The sequence below is a fragment of the Helianthus annuus genome, chromosome 13, assembly GCF_002127325.2.
Source record: "Helianthus annuus cultivar XRQ/B chromosome 13, HanXRQr2.0-SUNRISE, whole genome shotgun sequence".
Classification (NCBI taxonomy): Eukaryota; Viridiplantae; Streptophyta; class Magnoliopsida; order Asterales; family Asteraceae; genus Helianthus; species Helianthus annuus.
This window is the reverse complement of record NC_035445.2, coordinates 160,077,266-160,097,198: the sequence shown is the minus strand read 5'-3', so window position 1 is coordinate 160,097,198 and position 19,933 is coordinate 160,077,266. Positions and strand designations below refer to the sequence as shown.

General features: G+C 35.2%; 1 protein-coding gene across 2 annotated transcripts; it reads right to left on the bottom strand.

Moving 5' to 3' along the window:
• Window positions 1–9,038: 9,038 nt before the first annotated feature.
• Window positions 9,039–14,650, bottom strand: LOC110899994 (anthocyanidin 3-O-glucosyltransferase 2). Of its 2 annotated transcripts, XM_022146900.2 has the most exons (3): window positions 12,092–12,957; window positions 9,228–10,776; window positions 9,039–9,148 (listed from the first exon to the last, which is right to left on the bottom strand). In XM_022146900.2, exon 2 carries the CDS (start codon window positions 10,710–10,712, stop codon window positions 9,246–9,248), a length of 1,467 nt encoding a protein of 488 aa, XP_022002592.1. In that variant the 5' UTR covers window positions 10,713–10,776; window positions 12,092–12,957; the 3' UTR covers window positions 9,039–9,148; window positions 9,228–9,245. The 2 variants fall into 2 exon arrangements, with proteins under 2 accessions (XP_022002592.1, XP_022002591.1); XM_022146899.2 differs by having other exon boundaries at window positions 9,040–10,776; window positions 12,092–14,650.
• Between the last annotated feature and the right edge of the window lie 5,283 nt (window positions 14,651–19,933).

The following is a 19,933-nucleotide window of genomic DNA, read 5'->3' as shown; positions in this document are numbered from 1 at the left end:
TCGTATGCTGGAATTCTGCAATGACAGAGGCATTCTTCATGAATTCAGCACGCCATATACTCCACAGCAAAATGGCGTAGCAGAAAGAAAGAATCGCACACTGATCGAAACAGCTCGAACTATGCTTGCGGATTCCAAATTGCCGATATTCTTTTGGAGTGAAGCAGTTGCTACATTAATACTTGTGATCTAATGTGCCTAATCTATAAAGAGGGCTCCATCTATGCAAACAAAAACAAAAGGAATTAAAAGTACCGTAACATAAAATGAAGATATTTTCTGTCACATTTTATTTTATTAAAACTGCCTAATATCTATACTTAGATATATCTTATAAAAACTTAAAACTAACCACAACAAACTTCCTAAATAAAGGGGTGGAAAATCTAAAATTAAACCCTAATGTACTTCTATAGTTACTACTATAAATATAGCAGGACATTCCTATATCTATTGCTAAACAAAGTTAAAAAAAAAAGATCCAGATCTGAATTCAATTGTTGCGAAAGGTCAGTTTTGTTATGTCGCAGCAGTGAATATTTTTTTTCCTTTATTTACTTTTATGTGAATGTTAACTTATTTGATTTTTTCAGATTCAGTTGCATGATGAACATGCCAATTTAACAACACATTTGTCGAACAATCTTCTAAGGTATTGATTTTGCTGGTTTTAAATATTATTTTTGCGTATATCTTTCATATTAACATGTTCGTTATGTTATTATATATGTGTTTTATTGCAGGATGATGGTAATAAAAGTATTGATATTATTTCGTATGGTGCAATGTTTAGTCCATACAAGTTTAATCTTCAATGTGAATTTAGTGAAGATGTAATTTTAAAGTTTATTTAATCTTTTTTAACTTTTGTATTTAATTTTTGTCATTCATAGGGATCGGAAGTTTGAGACTCAAATGAAGAGATCCAAGAGACTCTCTTAATGGAAATGGAGTGAGATTATTAATTTAGACGATTCTGAGGACAATGACAAAGAAGAGGAATTAGAAGATATTGTCGATTCAAGCACAAACCAGAAAACCCGATTATAAATACGTCGAGTGTCAATTCAGAAGCGGAACAGATTTCATGCAGTCTAATATGAAATCTATCAAGTGTTTTTATATTATTTTTTTCATTTTCAGTTGTTATGTTTGACCTAGACGTATGAATAAAGTTTATTTTATATTTGAACTTTATCTTTGGTGTTAATATAACGTAGTTATTAACCATACTAATAAAGTTCAAAATAAAGTTAATATATTCTAAATTTACAAGTCAACTGAACTTATATAAGTTAATATTCTAAAATTGCAGTAAATAGGTATTGCAGTTAGATATAGTAAAGCTGAAATTATAAAATATTGCAGTTATTATTGGATATTAATCTAATAATTTGCATTTCTTAATTAAAAAGTAATAAAGTAAGAAACTTTAAAGCTAAACTAAAAAACTGAACTTACTATGATATAAAGTTAATAAAAAAATAATTAATTTATAAACATTTTTATAACAAGTAATATAAATAAAATACTCCAGAAATTTACAATTTTTACTAGATAAATTCTAAACTGGGTTGAAAATTTTTAGAAATTATAAGTTCAACTATATTGTTATAGATAATATTAGTCAGTTCAAAAAGAATTATTTACCAACTTGACTATATACATAGTAGTAGATTGTATTGCATATTTTTAGGGATTATTACTTAAAAGTAGACTCATATAGATAAGATTAGTTAGGAACTAAAAATTTGAACTTAATATGATATAAAATTAATAAAGATATAAACTCTTTTCATCCTATTTTTTTTATAAAAACGGTTATTGAAATTTTATAAAAATATAAATTTTTATATTTGTAAAAAATTGAAATTTACAAATTTAAGTTAAAGCTCTAAAACGTACATACGAGTCAAATACTATTTTTTATTTTTATAAAAACGAAAATTTTAAACTTAAAGTTTATTGGATGGGTACTATGTGGATATTTAGAAAAAGTTATGAACTTTAAAGAATAAAATTATACTTTATAATTTAACCAATAAAATAAACAAACTTTACAATTATAACCACTTATCTTTTATTTTTTATCTTTTGATTATTAATTTTTATAAAAAACATTATTTTTTGTCTTTTGATTATTAATTTATATAAAAAAACAAAACTTTTACATATGTGTAAACTTATGACATATATATCCACCACAATAATGTTATCATAAATATTATACGAATAAGAAAACTCAGAAACGAGTGTCACAATGCAAAGTGTCACCCCCGCCGCATCGCGCGGGCACCCTGCTAGTTTAATATAAGTACATATTTAATGTTACTAAAAGGGTACATTGGTTTTTAATTTGTAGTCTTCCTCTTTAATAGCTAACTACATTAAATTTTTTGTAACTTATCTTCAAAATATATTTTTTTCAAAAAAAATAAAATAAATTTCTTAAAGTGTAGGATAAATTACGAGTTGTGTAGGATAAATTTCAACGTATAGGATGAATTTCGAAATATGTAGGATAACTTTTGATGTGTGTAGGCAAAAAAAGTTAGTGTGGATGATAATAGTCTTTATGGCTAATTAATTAGTCAAAAATGATAATAAATGAGATAAATGAAAAAACTATTTGATGTTTTACAAAACTACCATTTATTATTTTTCTTCTCAATTAAATTTTCTTCTCAAATGAACATTTCCCTATACACCGGTTAGCAGATGTCAACGCGTTGCTGGTGAAAATCACATGGACTATTTTTTACATTATAACTAGTTGATGCCCCGCCCGTGTTGCGGGGCGATAGCCGAATAATTCTCAATCAATTAAAAAAGACTACTATAATTTTGGTAGGAAAAAGAAAACAAAAACCATGATAAGACCGTGGGCAAAACTATAATTTTTCAGGACTAATGAGCAAGTGTTAGGCAGCTCCTTGACACGATCGAGTAAACCAATTAAAACAAAAACAAAAAAACTTTATAGTTTTGCTAAAAAAAACTAAAACGATTGGAAAAATGTAATTTTTAACTGAGGTCGAAATCATAATTTTAATTCAGGGATAAAATCGTAAATTAAATGGACCAATGGGGGAGTGCCAGGAATCTGCCGGTATAACTGTAATTTTACACTGGGGCAAAATTGTAATTTCATCAGGAAAACAAACAAAAACCATAGAAAAAATGTAAATATAAGTTGAGGGCACAATCATAACTTGGCTGTGAGAAAAAAAAACTAATGGCAATACTAAAATTTCTACTGGGCAAATTCGTAATTTTGAACCGAGGGCAAAATCGAAATTTTTAGTTGGCAGCAAAAGCGCTAATTTATTTTTAAGTGTGAGTAAAAACATAATTTTGAGCTGATGGCAAAATCGTATTTTTAAGGGAAAAAAACTAAAAGCAAAACTGTAAATTGAAACGGGGAAAAATCGTAATTTTCACCGGGGGCAAAATCGAAATATTTAGCTGGGAGCAAAATCGCAAATTTATTTTTAAGTAGGGGTAAAAACATATTTTTGAACTGATGGCAAAATCGTAATTTTAAAGCGGGATAAAATCGTAAATTTGTTAGGCCAATAGGGGAGTGTCAGGCAGCTGTCTGACACTATTCCCCCTGCCGCCCATTTAATCCAATAGACGGTAGGCACTATTGCCGCCGACACTGTTGTTTGTAGCTGTTGAAAATAGAGTTCAAAGGTAGGTGGACGCTTGGAGCATCTTCAATCTACACCAAAGTAATTAAAAAAACGGAATATTATTCAAAATAGCTGTTAAATTAAATAAGTCTCCAATCTGCAGGTCATGTTTGGTTTCATTAAGATCATGTGTAGCAGAAGACACTAATAATGCATCTATTCTTTGGTCTTTTGCGTCATATGATAGTCTAGTTAGTAATGGGACATTATGAAGCATTTTTCTAAAATGAGTATAGTGGGGATGTGAGGCATTATATAATAGAATTAAATTAAAAAACATCAAAAAAGTGTCATTGGTCATAATTTGAAAAGGGGCAAGATTGGAGCGTTTTTTAAAGCACGTCTGGAAGAATTTTTTTGAAAAAAATGCCCAAGGGGGCGGGTGTGGACGTGGGGGCGTTTTTAGGGAAAAAACGCCAAAAAAATCCACTACGGGTAGTCTAAGGTTGGATTGATACCCCTATACTTTATATTTTATATAATAAGTGCTATGTCTCTTCTTAGGGGAGGCGGGGTGGGTGGTTTTTTCCACTGTGATGAAAAGTTCCACGTGTGGTGGTTTGACTTTTACCAGCGCCACCAAATGGTTCATCACGTTATAATATGGTTTCCGTGAAGTTTTTCACGCGTGACAAAGATTTGAGTGATAGAACATGTGAGGGGGTGTAGGGTTTATTGTTGGGTGTTGTGAGTGATGATCATTGTCACTAAAAAAGGTTGTGAGTGATGAAAAAATGGTTGATGACATGGAAAAACTTGATTGGGTGTTATGAGTGATGAGTAATGACCACCCAATCCTCTTATATATAACAAAATAACCATGACATCAACAATTATTAAAACCAGCTGTGTGTAAAAGTTAACTGAACTTTTTAACTTATGATGTAAAAGTTCATTAACTTCTCTTCTATACACATCACATAGTTCCTATGTTTATATGTTTTTTTTCAGAAATACAAAATCAAGTAAATATTTCTTTTACACAGTTACCTCAATAGAATGAGCTAAATATATTTAATTAAAAGGAGAGAAAAAATATATTTGTTTTTAGTGGAATTATAGGATAAATTTGGTAGAAGAGATACCAACCCTAAATATTTGTTAGGTGGTATTGTAGGAATCCGTTCGTGCAAAATTTAAATAAAATGCTTTATTAACTTGTAATACAGAAACAAACAGAATGAAAATAAAATAAAATACAGTACAATTACAACTGAAAAATGGAAAAACAAGAACAAAGAAAATGAAGAGAAACACTGTTCTTGGCTGAGGATCGTGTTAGACACGGATCCCTTAAAACAAATTTCGTGTCTCCCAGGAGAACACGTTTGTTTCCAGGATACAACAGCCCGCAGCAGTTGCACTGCCGGTCTTGACTCCAACCCGAACGAGTACCTTGATTCTTGAAGATGAGAGAAGAATTATGTAGAGGGAGATTGTAGAGATGTGTGTTTTTCGGTGTGTTTGTTCTGCAATAGGATGCTCCTATTTATAGTTGTAGGTCTTGAAGAAACTGAAAAAATGAATTAAATGGGTCAATTAAACTGCATTAAACATCTTTAATGCATTTTAATTCGTCACTTAATTCTCAGTCAAACGCATTAACTTCGTCAGTTTCGAATGCTAAAACGTAACTGTACAACATTAACTGTTGCTGGAAGCTTCTGCGTGCGCGCGCGCGCAAGACACACTGGTGCGCGCGCAAATCTGAACCCTCATGCGCGCTGCGTCCTTTTGGCTCACTACCATGCGCGCCTGCGCCTTACTAGCTCAGTCTCATGCACATCTGCGCGTGTGCGCCACGTCACCTGTTAGCCTCTATGAGCACGACACACAGTCGCGTCGTTTTGGTTCACTTGGGTGCGCCACGCACGTCACCATACGCCAGTGCGCGCCATCACGCCATGTGTACTCACGCACGCATGCGCATGACTGCCACGTCATGTGCCACCGCGCGCGGACCCACCAGGGTCATGTACCTGCATGCCACATCACCAACCACTTGTTCCTTGCATGTGCTTGACCACGCGCACGCGGTCAAAAATACAAAGGCGGCTCTCAAGCGCCATCAAAGCGCCACATTGCGCCTCGTCGCCCACACCACACGCGTGTGCGAGTGCGAATTAGGGTGCTTCGCACCCTTCGCGGGTACACTAGTGAGTGCTTCCATGAAACAATAAGGATGGAGAGTTCCCACTTAAATAACCCTTTAAGTTTCATCTCTCATCCAATGTGGGACAAGGTGCCACTTTCCTACTTATTTCAGCATTCAAGTTTCAAACACCAAACTCTTTGAGCATCGATATCTCATTCATCTTAGCTTTGTTTTGGACGTGGTTTAGTTCGTTGCGAAGCTCTTCCAACATATAACACAAACCCACAAATAAATATATAATACCCTCTCATTTTATTATATTTATTTCTAGTGCAAAATAGGAAAAAATCATTTTCCTATATTTGTGAAAAATGCTATTTCCACAAATTTCTAACAGGTATTTGGATTTAAAAAAAAAACGTTTAAAATACCCCTCTTATTCTATTCAAATTTTAACTTTCAACCATTTAGCATATATAAATAGCCCCCGATTATTTAAGTTGATACCAGAACACCATATTCCAAGTTTTTTATACTAAAGTCACAATTGAATATCATTATAATTGAGGAAAACTTCAACTTCACCACCATCACTCATCATCATTATCATCATCATACTCAGTAAATTCCACCAATAGCAAAGCAAATGGAGGGTCTAAGGAGTGTAAGATGTAGACAGCCTTACCTCTACCCTGTAGGAATAGAGAGGCTGCTTCCAGTGAGACCCCCGGCTCGATAGTAGTTTTGCATCAAGCTTTGGACATAAGACACGTAACACTCAGCAATCGGGACAAAGACCGATCAGTGCATGTACACTTTTGTCTTTCAGCTATCAACGATACTACATGATGCATGATTAACCGTCCTCATCTTTTAACGTTATTTTCACAAAATTAGTCAAATAACGTTAAATTAGTGCACTTTCTCTATAATTAATTATCTATATAGGGTGGGAGTTGGCTACAAAGTCTATTTTACCTACAAAGTGTAAAAAGTCATAAAACACCACATTTTCAGCCATAAAACACACTCAAAACCCACAAATAACAAAGTGAAGATTATTAAAACGCCATATTTATGGGTTTTGTGTTGTGTTTTGGATGATAAGGCTCTGATTATCAAATGACTAATATTAGTGTGTTTTATGTTAATTATCATGTTGTGTTTTATATTCATAGTTCTACGATATTGTGTTAGAAGTTTTTATGGACCTTTAGGGTTTGGATATTGTGTTTTCGTGCTCTTCACTCTGTTATTTGTGAGCTTTGAGTGTGTTTCATGGCTCAAATTGTGGTGTTTTATGACTTTGTATACTTTGTAGGAAAAATGGACTTTGTAGCCGAACCTCACCCATCAATATATATATATATATATATATATATATATATATATATATATATATATATACACACACACACACATATATATAGGGTTAGGTTAACGTACAAATGTCCTTATCGTACATTACGTACGCTACAATCTCAGCCGTCAGATCATCTTCCCACATTGAAAATCGCATGTTGTTTTTTTGTAACAATTTCGCATTTTGGTTTTTTAACATGCGATTTCATCAAAATTATCACATGCGAAATTGTTACAAAAAAACAACATGCTATTTCATCAAAAATTATCACATGCGAAATTGTTAATAAAAACAACATGCGATTTCATCAAAAATTATCATATGCGAAATTGTTACAAAAAAACAACATGCGATTTCAATGCGGGAAGATGATCTGACGGCTGAGATTGTAGCGTACGTAATGTACGATAAGGAATATTGTACAGTACACTTTCTATATATATGTATATATATTAATTTGTAACATATTGAGAAATAGTACCATGTTTTGTCTTTTGTGTGTTCTTTTTTTATAGAAAACTTTTATATTTTTTTATTTTTATAGAAAAACTTTGATTTTTTATAATACTTTTTGTTTTAAATTATTTCTGGATTTGGTCGTTGTTCGGTTACTATTTAGTACAATGTTTGGTAGTCATATTTGGTTCTTCAGATTTTTTTTACAACACCAACTTTCTAATACATTTCAGTATAAATTCGACTTTCTGTACTAGCATGTTTTTTTGTCTGTGTGTTCTTTTTTTGTAAGAAAATTTTGTGTCTTTTTCATTTTTATAGAAAATTTTGATCTTTTGAAATAGTTTTTGTATTACATTTATTCCTGGATTTGGCCGTTATTCGGTTGCTACTTAGAATGGTGTTTGGTAGTAGGTTGGCAATTTTACATGAATACACGACACGAACCTACACGAAGTTAACAGGTATCGTGTATATGGCCTTAACAGGTATCGTGTACCAAACAGGTAGACACAAGATTACCTGTTAATTTTCGTGTATAAACAGGTTAAATACTTGTTTACCTGTTAATACCTGTTAGTACACGATAAGAAATTAAATTAAATAAAACTCATCAGCCATGTGCGTGTGGGTTTCTTAATTCCTTTATATTTTCATTCATCATTCAATTAAAAATAAATAAAACCCTAAACTCCATCTGTAACTCTAAGATAACATGTCGTGTTCGTGTTAACATGTATTAACAGGTAATTTTCGTGTATAACATTGGAACAGTCATGTTAACAAGTATTAACAGGTAATTTTCGTGTATATCATGTCGTGTTCGAGTTTGAAAAAAGGACACGATAAGTTATCGTGTCGTGTTCGTGTATGGGATTTCGTGTATCGTGTCTTATCGTGTACGGGTATACACGATATGCCAGCCCTATTTGGTAGTCATATTTGGTCCCTCGGGGTTTTTTTTACAACATAAACTTTCTAATACATTTTGGTATAAATTCGACGTAATTCGTGTTTTTGTTTTGCGTTTTTTCCCGGTTTTGGTCGTCGTTATATTGCTACATAGCATAGTTTTACACCCCTAGCCTCGCAATATTGTTTGCACGGTTTTACGTCTCCCGCCTGGCAATGCGGGGGATTTAAGACTAGTTAATATAAAATGATGAATTTTAAATATTAAATACATCCAGGATTTCTGTTTAAATTTCAAAGTGTCACTCTCTTTGTACATTTTGTTTGATTTGTTTAGTGTTTGTAACTAGAAAGGAAGGGTTTTGAAAGCTCTTAAACGTGTGCCAATAGAAAGATACCATCGACCAAAGGATTTGTAGATACCAAGGTGTATGGAAAGGTGTCGCCTTATAGGTTAGGGTTCAAGTCTCATAGTGGGCAAAGGTCTGAATTTAGAAGTAAGATTAGAAAATGTGTGAGTTAACCAGTCAAAAAATAAAAAACCTTTTTATTTGCCAAGAGAATAGTATTGCCATTTGAACTATGATCATTCATACCTACCTAGTGATATGGAGGTACATGGACCACCTATCAACTCTTTAACACTATGTTTGTGGTTACACCAACACACTAAAATGAGCAACAAACTTTAGCAACAAAAAACCACTATAAACAGAAGTCCAGATCAAGAGATGTCTCTTGTGAGATCTTGAATTAGACAACCAAGAGATGCATATGACGAACCGTCCTCCACCACAGCAGATCTACTCTTCGCACTCATCTCTTTCACTTTTCTTCTAATCTCGTCATCCTCCATCAACCGTCTTATCCCACTTTCTATCTCCACAGCTGTGACGATGATTGCGTTAGCCTTAGGATTAAACAAATCCTTCATATAATCCAACTTCATCTCCACCGCCAATCCCAGCTCCACCACCATTTCAAACGCATTCATCTGTTGCTCAGCGTACATTGGCCATGCTGCCGTTGGTACACCGAACCATAAGCTCTCCAACAATGAGTTCCACCCGCAGTGGGACACGAACCCTCCAACTGCATCGTGACGCAACACCTCCGCCTGTGGAGCCCACCCAATCACTTTCCCTATTCCATGTGTTCGCTCCAAAAACCCTTCCGGCAGTACCACACTTGGATCCTCGTAATCGCTTGGGGACCTTGATGTTTGATCTGACGGAGGTCGACGTAGGGACCACACGAAACGGTAGCCACTTAGCTCTAGTCCACGTGCTATCTCCTTCACTTGGACCTCGTCAAAACTTCCCATACTCCCGAAACACAAAAACACAACCGAGGAAGGTGGTTGACTATCCAACCACCTAATGACGTCATTGTCAAAAGCTTTCCCACCACCAGAACCGCCTTCCAAGTTGACTATGGGTCCCACCGGATACACCGGCGGGATGCTGGAGTCAGCAGACAACGACTCTATCGCGTGTGTTTCCAATTCCAAGAAAGTATTGACCATGATTGCTTTGGCCTCTCCAAGTTTCTGCGCAAACCACCGATCAAAATCCAATCCTGCTCTAGTCTTGACACGACTCCAGAACACTTTGGTTGGCATCGGTTTGACAAAACTCGGAACCAGTATCTCGGTATCTGAGTTGCTCAACTCAACAACATCAACATCCTTGCTCAAATCATCACAGAGTGATTTTATATATAACGTAAATCCAAGAAACGCAGCATTAGAAGTGAAGAAAACGAAGGTTGGAACATTAAACTCATTAGCCACATCAATCATGCTGGCGCAAAACATGTCAACGACAAACCCAACAACCCGGCCCGAACCCGGTTGACTTTTCAAGTCAGCAACAGCATCTCTAACGTATTTGCAGTGACTATTAATGAACTCTATTTTGAAATTCCTTTGATCTTTCGGGTCAACAATTGGTGGAGTTTCATCTTGAGGGAGTTGAATGAAGGATATGCGATCGATGGTGTTTTCAGCTAATGATTCTATGTAGGTAGTGATAGCCGAGCCAGAAGTAGCGCCGGGTGGCTTGATGACGAGGACGGTTATCCCGAGACGTTGATCGCGATTCACGAGTAACTTTGCGAGCTCGATGGTTGACTTGATATGACCAACTCCAGGGGAAGGGATGAATATCACCTCTGCAACTTCATTCGCCATATTTCTTATGTTTATCCACCGTTCCGTGTAGATGATTCCAATTAGCTAAATTATCATTGCGTTGCTGGCGAAAATCACAAAAATAAAAAAAAAAAAAAAAAAAATCAATTAGCTTAGTTGACAATACCTTTATTTGACATCACATAGTTTAAGCCAGTTAATAAATAGAAGAAATGAGCTGACGCGCCTAACACAGATATGCACATGCTTTTTTATAATTTTAAAAATAACATTTCCTAAATTTTTATGTTTTTTTAAACAAATTGAAGTATATATTATTCAACAATTACATCATTAAAATGAGTTCAAAATTAAAGTATGTTTATTTGACCCAGTTACTATCGTTTGACCCAGTTCCTCTCAACCATACTCTCAAACAGAACATAAGAAAAAGAGTAAATTACATATATAGTCCCTGTGGTTTGTCAGAAGTAACATATTCAGGGTTTAACGGTAAAAAGTTGAATGTTTGAGATCTATAGTTGTCATTTTGTAACATCTTTAGGGTCTAACACTAACCTATGGACTCTAACTTTAAACAATTATGTCACAAAACTGTATTTCTTCCTTTCAAACAAAAGCAACAAATATGATTAGGCCTGTAAACGAACCGAACAAACACGAACACAGGCATGTTCGTGTTCGTTTATTTAACTTTAACCGAACACGAACATATAATCGAACACATTTTTTTTGTTCATGTTCGTTCATTAAGAAATCAGGCATGTTCGTGTTCGTTTATGTTCGTTCGTTTAAAGCCTAAACGAACAGTTCACGAACATAAACGAACACAAATGAGCATAAAAAAATTAACTGAACATATTTGAATAAACATAAATTAACATTTATTAAACAGACATAAACGAACACAAATGAACGTAATCGTACATATATAAACAAACACAATTTAACATTAGTGAACACAAATAAACAAGTCTAATATATTACAGTTCATCCGAAAACACATCTAAATTAGGGCTCATAGATACTAAAATTGAGTAGTTTTTTTATATAAATATTAAATAAGTAATCAGTTACGATCTAAAAAAAATTAAATTTCATTTCTATTACTAGAAAACTCAATTACTAATTAGTTATGTTTATATAAGTAGTTAGAAAACCTAATATTTATGTAAATATAACTATTTATGTATTTAATATTATTTAAACGAACATAAACGAACGTTCACGAACGTAAATGAACGAACACAAGGTGTGTTCATGTTTGTTCATTTAGTTAAACGAACAAAAGTTTTTGTTTGTGTTCGTTCGTTTATTAAATAAACGAACATAAACGAACTTCCCGCCGAACAAGTTCATGAACGTTTGGTTCGTTTACAGGCCTAGATGAAAGATTAACTCATAAAACAAAAGCATACCTGAGTTTGTTTCCTTCACCATTGCTTCTTCATGTCATCATCATGAGCGTAATTTTTGTCCCTCGACGTAAAATAATCTGAACGCCCGTCATTATCAATCCAACTGCACCCCGTTTCCTTCACTAATCCCTTTTCGTACATCTCTTTGCGTAATCTATCAACAAACTCCCAATTTCCTTCATCCGCGTATATATTCGACAACAACGCATGATAACCCGCATTCTTATTTCCCAAACCCATTTCAACCAACTTACTCGCAACAACTTTCGCCAACCGAAATTCTCCATGGGTTCTGCAAGAACCCAAAAGCGAACCCCAAACTTTCAAATAATTACCATTTTCCCCCAACTTTTCAACAAAATCGTACGCTTCCGACACCCTACCGACCCTCCCTAACATATCGACAACGCAACAGTAATGCTCAAGTGACGGAACGATTTTATACTCCGCCTCGATTGATTCAAATAACTTTAGACCGTCATCCACCAGCCCGGAATAACTGCAGGCACATAGAATCGCAACTAACGTTACGGAATCAGGTCGTGTGCCGTTTTCTCGCATGGAGTTAAATAGATCGAGAGCTTTTTCACCCATCCCGTGTTGCCCGTAAGCTAATATCATATTCGTGTACGTTACAGCGTTTTTCGGATGAGAAAACTCAAACACGTTTTCCGCCAATGTGAGTATACCTAATTTGGAATACGTGTCCACTAAAGCGGAATGTACGAAAACGTTATCGTCCAAGAAAGTTCTAACGGTAAATGCGTGGATTTGTTTAGCTAATCGTGAACTTCCGATTATACTGCACGCTGGAAGAATCGACGCTATCGTAACAGCATTTGGTGAAACACCATGATCGATCATCTGCCGGAAAACGCTAAACGTTTGATCGATTAACCCGTTGTGACAGTTCCCGGCAATCATCGCATTCCATGTCGCCTGATCTCTATCGTTTGCGCAACTTCTTTCAAAGAGATTTTGAGCCACTCGTATCAGACCAGATTTCGCGTACATGTCAATGAGATAACTTTCGATTCCCTTGAAATGAATATTACGCCTAAGAAGATACCCGTGTGTTTGTTTTCCGACTTCTCGGTTTCTAAGATTGGATGCTGCGGATAACAGAGCAGTTATCGTGACATCATCGATCGTAAACCCTTGTTTTAGCATATCACGTACGAGAACTACGCCTTCATCGTTCATTCCGTTTTGAACAAAAGACGAAATCATTGTGTTCCACGTAACGGTGTCTTTTTCGTTCATACAGTTGAAAATATTCGAGCTTTCTTGAATAGAGTCGCACCGTGAATACATGACTATAAGCGCATTCATCACAATCACAGGTAAAACGGCTACACTTTTTATAATATACGCGTGTATCTGTTTAGCAAGGTCTAGCTGCTGCAATTGTGAGGCTGCTGTTAAAACCGAGATCAAAGTCACCTTATCGATAACAACATCGTCTGATGAGCGTAGCGCTTGAACGAAAAGATCGAACGCTTCAACCGGCATATTGTTCTGTACGTATCCGCCAATCATAGTGTTCCAAACCTCTACGTTTCTGTCTAAACAATTATCAAACACGTTCCTAGCGGATTCAACGAACCCAAGTTCGGAAAACATGGAAATCGCAGCGCTTGTAGCAAACAAATCCGTCGAGAACTCATCACCGAACTTAACAAGCAACCCGTATACAACATCCGCTAGTCTCGAATCACCCAATCCCACTACAGCAGGAAACACATTAACGAAACTCACCGCAGTAGGCTTAACTCCGTCCTTCATCATTTTCACAAAATGAGTAACACCCTCTTCAAACAATCCCACTTTCACAAACCACGAAATCATAATATTCCACGAAACAACGTTTCGTTTCGGCATCCATCCAAACACCCTTTCCACACCATAATCCAAACAACTAGCATACATGTTCAAAAGCGAGTTACAAACTATTTTACTAGGATACAAACCCGACCGCAAAACATGACAATGCGCCGCTTTACCAACCCGAATGTCCCTAGTTTCTGCACATGCTTTAAGAACCGAAGAGTACGTATACGAATCGGGTAAAAAGGACCTGGATTTCATCTGGGTGTAAAGCAATATAGCTTCATGAGCCATGTTGTTGCAGATAAACCCGATTATAATAGAGTTCCAAACAACAGTTGTTGGTTTGGGAATTTCGTCGAACAGTTGGTGGGCAAGATGGGGGTGGCCTTCTCTGCATAATTGGCTGAGCCGGTACCGGATTGTTCGGGGTTTGTGAAGTGGGTGGGGGTGATCTTTGGTCAATTGGGTGTGTGGAAGTGTGGTGGATTGTGGGGGTAACTGTAGTGAAGATGGGTGAATTGGTTGATTAGTGTGGGTTGAAGTGTTCATGGAGATTGTGTTAAGTGATAGAGGGTATGATGATGATGATGACATTGTAAGGTCTTTGTGAAGTCTGTTATCTAACAGATAATCAATGGATTTCTTAGCTTTAGTTACAGTTATGGTCATGGAGTCACAAACAAAAGGGACATGTCGATTAACCCGACATGTCGATTAACCCGATTTGTCCCAAACCCGTATTGCCCGATATTGAACTTTATGTTTTAACATGAGCTAGTGGGGTTTTTCGCTGTTTGTAGCGGGTTTCAGCCGGTACGAGTGAGTCTGCTACGTTATGAGTTCAGTTTGTTACAGTATCAATACCAGGGTTCAATATAATTACGTATTTTAAATTGACCAAAAAGTACAAAACCAAACACTGGTATCGATACCAATGTTGTTTTGTTGGTATTGGTTAGATGGGAAACCCGTTGCAAATGGCTTGGGATGAGATTCGGGTTAGGAATTCTTGTTGGTGAACCCGATTTTGAAACCGAAGAGACGACTGTTCCAATTTGGGGAAAATAAAATTTTGGTTCATTAGATTCATTTTTTAAGTGCCTCTTACAATTTTGGTTTAATGAGTTCAATTTGGGTTTAAAAAAAATGAAGTGGTACTCCCTCGTTGCTGAGTTCATTTGGTTCAGATATGACAACCTTAGAAATAAACCAGTGGAAATGCTTTCGTGCGATAAAAGGAAAATATTTGTGTTGTACAAAATAAAAATTTATTTACAATAGTATCAAGCTTAATTATACAAAAGTTGTCTCTTAAAAGGACATCGACACTATTTTTACATCGATCGAAAACGATAATAATAGTAATAATATGGATACCTGTACCAATGTTGAGCGGTTGACATCGGTTCGGTTTGTTATGATACTGATATGCAGCATAGTTTATGCTACCAAAAGAATATTTGTTAATACAATTTCATTTTCAATAAAATATATATTGGAACGTTAATAGAAAAAAAAGGTATTCAATAACGAAACTGAAAATGAATGAAAACACAGTACTGGTACTCGGTAATACGCGACAATAAACTAAATATTTAATGTGTATTACTTTATTGTTATTTTTTCAAACGTATGCAATGTTTAGATTTTAAAGTTAGAATTAAAGTTTCAAACATGTTGTGATACAACATAATCAATCAAATTTAACATCATGGAACAAAATAAGTAAAATATGTTTTGTAAATGGTAAAAATTAAAAAATTTGAGTGAGTAAATGCTAAACAGTAGAAAATGCAACGCGAAGAATGCACGGGGATGGGGTGGGGGTGGATAGGGTAAAAGGCGATACGAATGGGTCATGGATACACGTGGCTTATGAGAAGGTGCCATGTGGTGATGATGAGGGAATGGATGGTTTAGATTTGAAACGTAACCGTTGCAGGCTATATTAGATGTGGCCTTTGGGGTTTGGATCCCCTTCTTGTGCCTTCTCCATTTCACGACTTTTCTTTTTCTACTCCCGCGAACAATAATATTTCAGTTTCCTTCATTACCGCTCTATTCATTCTCCAATACGCACAAAACGAGATGCAGATTCAAACACACACTATAAAAGAAAACCTATGTTTTTCAAATCCAATTATTTACGGTTAATTTTTTTCTGTTTTATTTTAATATAAGACCATTTCCAATAAGGCATTTTTCACATATCTTTTTTCTAGGTTTTCCACATCATACATTTTTTTTTTTTGTTATTGTGGAGCATGTTTTTACACCTAATTATAGAGCATGTTCTTGACCAAAAGCTAGAAAAAAATGGATTGAAGATGGAGTGATTATACTTTTTAATTATAAAATATTAATAAAGACAGAGATGAGTTGTTAAAAAATAAAAAAATGGTAATGATATGGCAATATTTATGGGTGATTTGGTTTTTTTTGTTGGGTGGGTTTGGAGTGTGTTTAAAAGAATGATATTTTTTTGATGATATGACAGATGACTAACGTTTTTAAGTGTTTTTTTATATTTTCTTATTGTGGATGTTCTAACTATAATTTCACGAAAAGGGATAGAATTAAAAAAGAGTAAACTGCTAAATGGTCACTAAGGTTTGGTCACTTTTGCATTTAGTCTAAAACTCAAACCTTTTGAATCTGGGTTCACGTGGTTTCAATTTTGTTGTCATTTTCATCCAAAAGCAAAATCTGGTCAGACTTTTCAGTTAACATACAATTTTTTGTCTTTTTCCTCTCTTTTAATAAAGGGCGAAATGGTTAGATTTTTTTAATTTGCTATAATAAAACGTTAAAAGACCATTTTGCCATTCATTAAAAATGAGGAAAAAGAATTAAAAAAAAACTGAATGTTAACTGAAAAAACTGACCTGATTTTGATTTTGGATGAAAATGACAACAAAATTGAAACTACAAGAACCCAGATTCAAAAGATTTAAATTTTAGATTAAAGTATCAAAAGTGACTAAACCTCGGTGATCATTTTGATAGTTTTTTTTTTTTTTTTTGAACAGCAAACTCACTTTATATATATAAGCCCGCAAGCGACTGGAAACAGACAAACAAACAGAACAAAACGAGAAAAAAAGTTGGAATGGCCTCTTTCACAAGCTAATCCATTTGTTTGTTCTACACCAATGATTCACCATATCATGATCTCTAGATCTCCTGTTAAGTGCTAGCCAAGAAAAGTGGGATTAGACTCATAGAATGTCACTTCATTCTTTTCTATTTGAGATTTGCTTTTCGATATTAAATTTATAGAAATCTATGATGATAATAAAAGGAACATATGTAATGTTGGAAATATTAAAGAGGAACATACAAGTTGGTATGTTTTTTTCATCTCAGATTGGTGGAGTGAGTGAAGTTTGAGTGGTTTATAAGGGATTACTCCTTATGGGCCTCTATAGTGTTAAATGGGTTGAGAAGTGGGTGAAGCCCACACGCACGCCGAGCCGAGCCGCGAGCTCACATTTGAGGCGCGAATGAGGCGCACTTTGCACGTCGCGAGGAGCTTTTATTTTTAGCTAAGGTCCGGTTCAGGTGGGTCAGATCTGTGAACCGAATGAGATGAGATAAGAAGGAGATAGAGGTGAATTCGAAACAGTGGGGGTTATCCCATTATCTCTAGTAATTCGAATTCGTGTGGGATATCCCATGATCTCTAGTAATTCGAATTGGTTATGGATGGTTATCCCACTCCCCGTTTTTCTCATTCTCTGGTAGGATCACAACCTATAAATAAAAGGCTCTTACTACCCATTCCATACCACAATTTTCGCAGCCTCCTCCTTGTGTGATCCAGTTTCCTCTCCAGCTTCTGCGTTTTCTGGTTTCCATTGCTGTTGGAATATCGGATCGGTTCTGCATTAAATCCTGGGAGTTTATGCTGCAGCTCACAGCAATACGAGCGCGTAAAATCCTTTAAGGACAGGAATCATCCGTGCAGTTCGAAGATTGTTTTTTCTCAATCGCCAGGTTGGTTTTATTTTGCATGTTCTTTAAATTCGTCCGATAACGGGACAGTCTCCTTCTACCTTTCTTTAATCAGTTTGCTCAAGTTGGAACAAACCGGTTTAGCTGATAACTCGGTAATTAATAAAGTTATATTAATTTACTGTTTGATTGAATTATTTTTCAAGAAAGATGAATAAAGCCAAAGTTATAAGAATAACAAAACGATGAATAAAGCTAAAGTTAAAAGAATAACAATAAGATGGTATAACATGAATGATATTACTAAGTTCCTTCTTAACATATTAAAATTAACTGTTAAAATTAGAAGCGTTAACCATGTCGAATTGACGTGTTAATGGGTTGATAGGTTGAATTATGTAACACAGGGACGGACCTAATGTAGGTTGGGGCGTAGCACGGGTTACGGCTCAACTTTTTTCCGGTAGTGTAAAGTTTTATTTTTTTTTTCGATTTTTATACTAAGGACACCCCTCAACAAGTACTAGGACACCCCTGAAAAAAAAAATACAAACTGAAATCAAGCCTAAATAATACTGATTATATTAGCCAAACAAAAAAAAACAAATGATAGCCCAATAGTAATTAGCCCAAATAACCAAATAATAACCCAATAGTGTATTAGATTGTTGTGATAATTGTGATTGTGAGTATTCTTTATTTCTTTTCTTCTTGAGTTCTTGTATTTTTTAATTTCGATCTAAAAATTAAAAATAAACCTAGCCCAATCTAATATCTAAAAACTTATTGCCAATATTAATTCATAAAGCCTAGCCCAAATGTGATATGCTCAATATTGATTCGTTAACCTAAATACTAATAACTTAAAAAAACTACTTTATAAAATTTAATTCGGTAAGACCACCCGTAGTGGGGCATTATTTTTGAAAAAAAAATCCAAAAAAACGCCCCCTCCCCATTACATAGGGCGTTATGGGGCAGTTTTTTTGAAAAAAAATTTGCTTGGCGTTTTTAAAACCACGCCTAAAAGAGATTGTGATGGGTTGACTGGCCAATGAGAAACTAGCTTGGTTTTTTTTAATAAAAAAACGCCTAAAATGGATTATTGGGCATTATTCCCACTACGCCACGTTTGCAATAACGCCCCATGCTGACTGGACTGCCACGTGTCGGATAATGCCCCATAGTGGAGACATTATTTTTCTTAACCACTACATATGGTCTAAGGCCTAAGGGCCTTTTTTTGGCTCACCCAGGGCACTTGAATTTTCAGGATCGGCCCCGCCCCGTAATTCAGGTAAAAAAAAATTTTGTTCTAAATGTATCGTAAAAAAAAAAATTTGGGATACCCCTGAATATTTCTTCTAGTTCCGCCACTGATGTAACATGAACATTAACTCATACACACTTATAATTGGGTAACTCAACACGTCCATTTAGCTAGTTTATTTAAATGTGTGAAACACTATGAAGCACGGGGACATGATGGAACCATGAGTACCCGTCCCGGGGACGACGTGGGGACGGAAACGCACCGGAAACGCCATGGGGACGTCCCCCGGACGTTTCCGGGAATAAGGGGACGGCAGTTCCACGTTTCGGGGACGTTTCCTTATTAAAATTAGGGTTTTAATTATAAATAAAACTGAATCAAGGCCTTGGAGATTCCATAACGTCAGCCGATGATAAGAAACAAAGAAGAAAGAGATCGGTTATGGAGTTCAGGTGGTGGCGGCAATGGAAGTTTCAGGGTTGAGGAAGACGTGGGTGATATTTGAAATGAATAAAAACCAACTTTCACATTAAACCCTTTAGTTTAAATAAAATTACAAATATAACCTTTTAGTTCAATTTTAATTTTAAACTTCCCTAAAGTTAACTTATATCAAGTGTTAATATAACTAATTAAATTGGGTACACAAGTGGTGAGTTTTATTATTGGATAATGGATAGTCAATTGTGTTTAACAGTGTGATTTTTTTTCCAATTTTTGGTGCGCAAGTTTTATTCGTTTTCAGTTGTTTATATATCTATTATGGGTAAAAATCGGATCTGTGT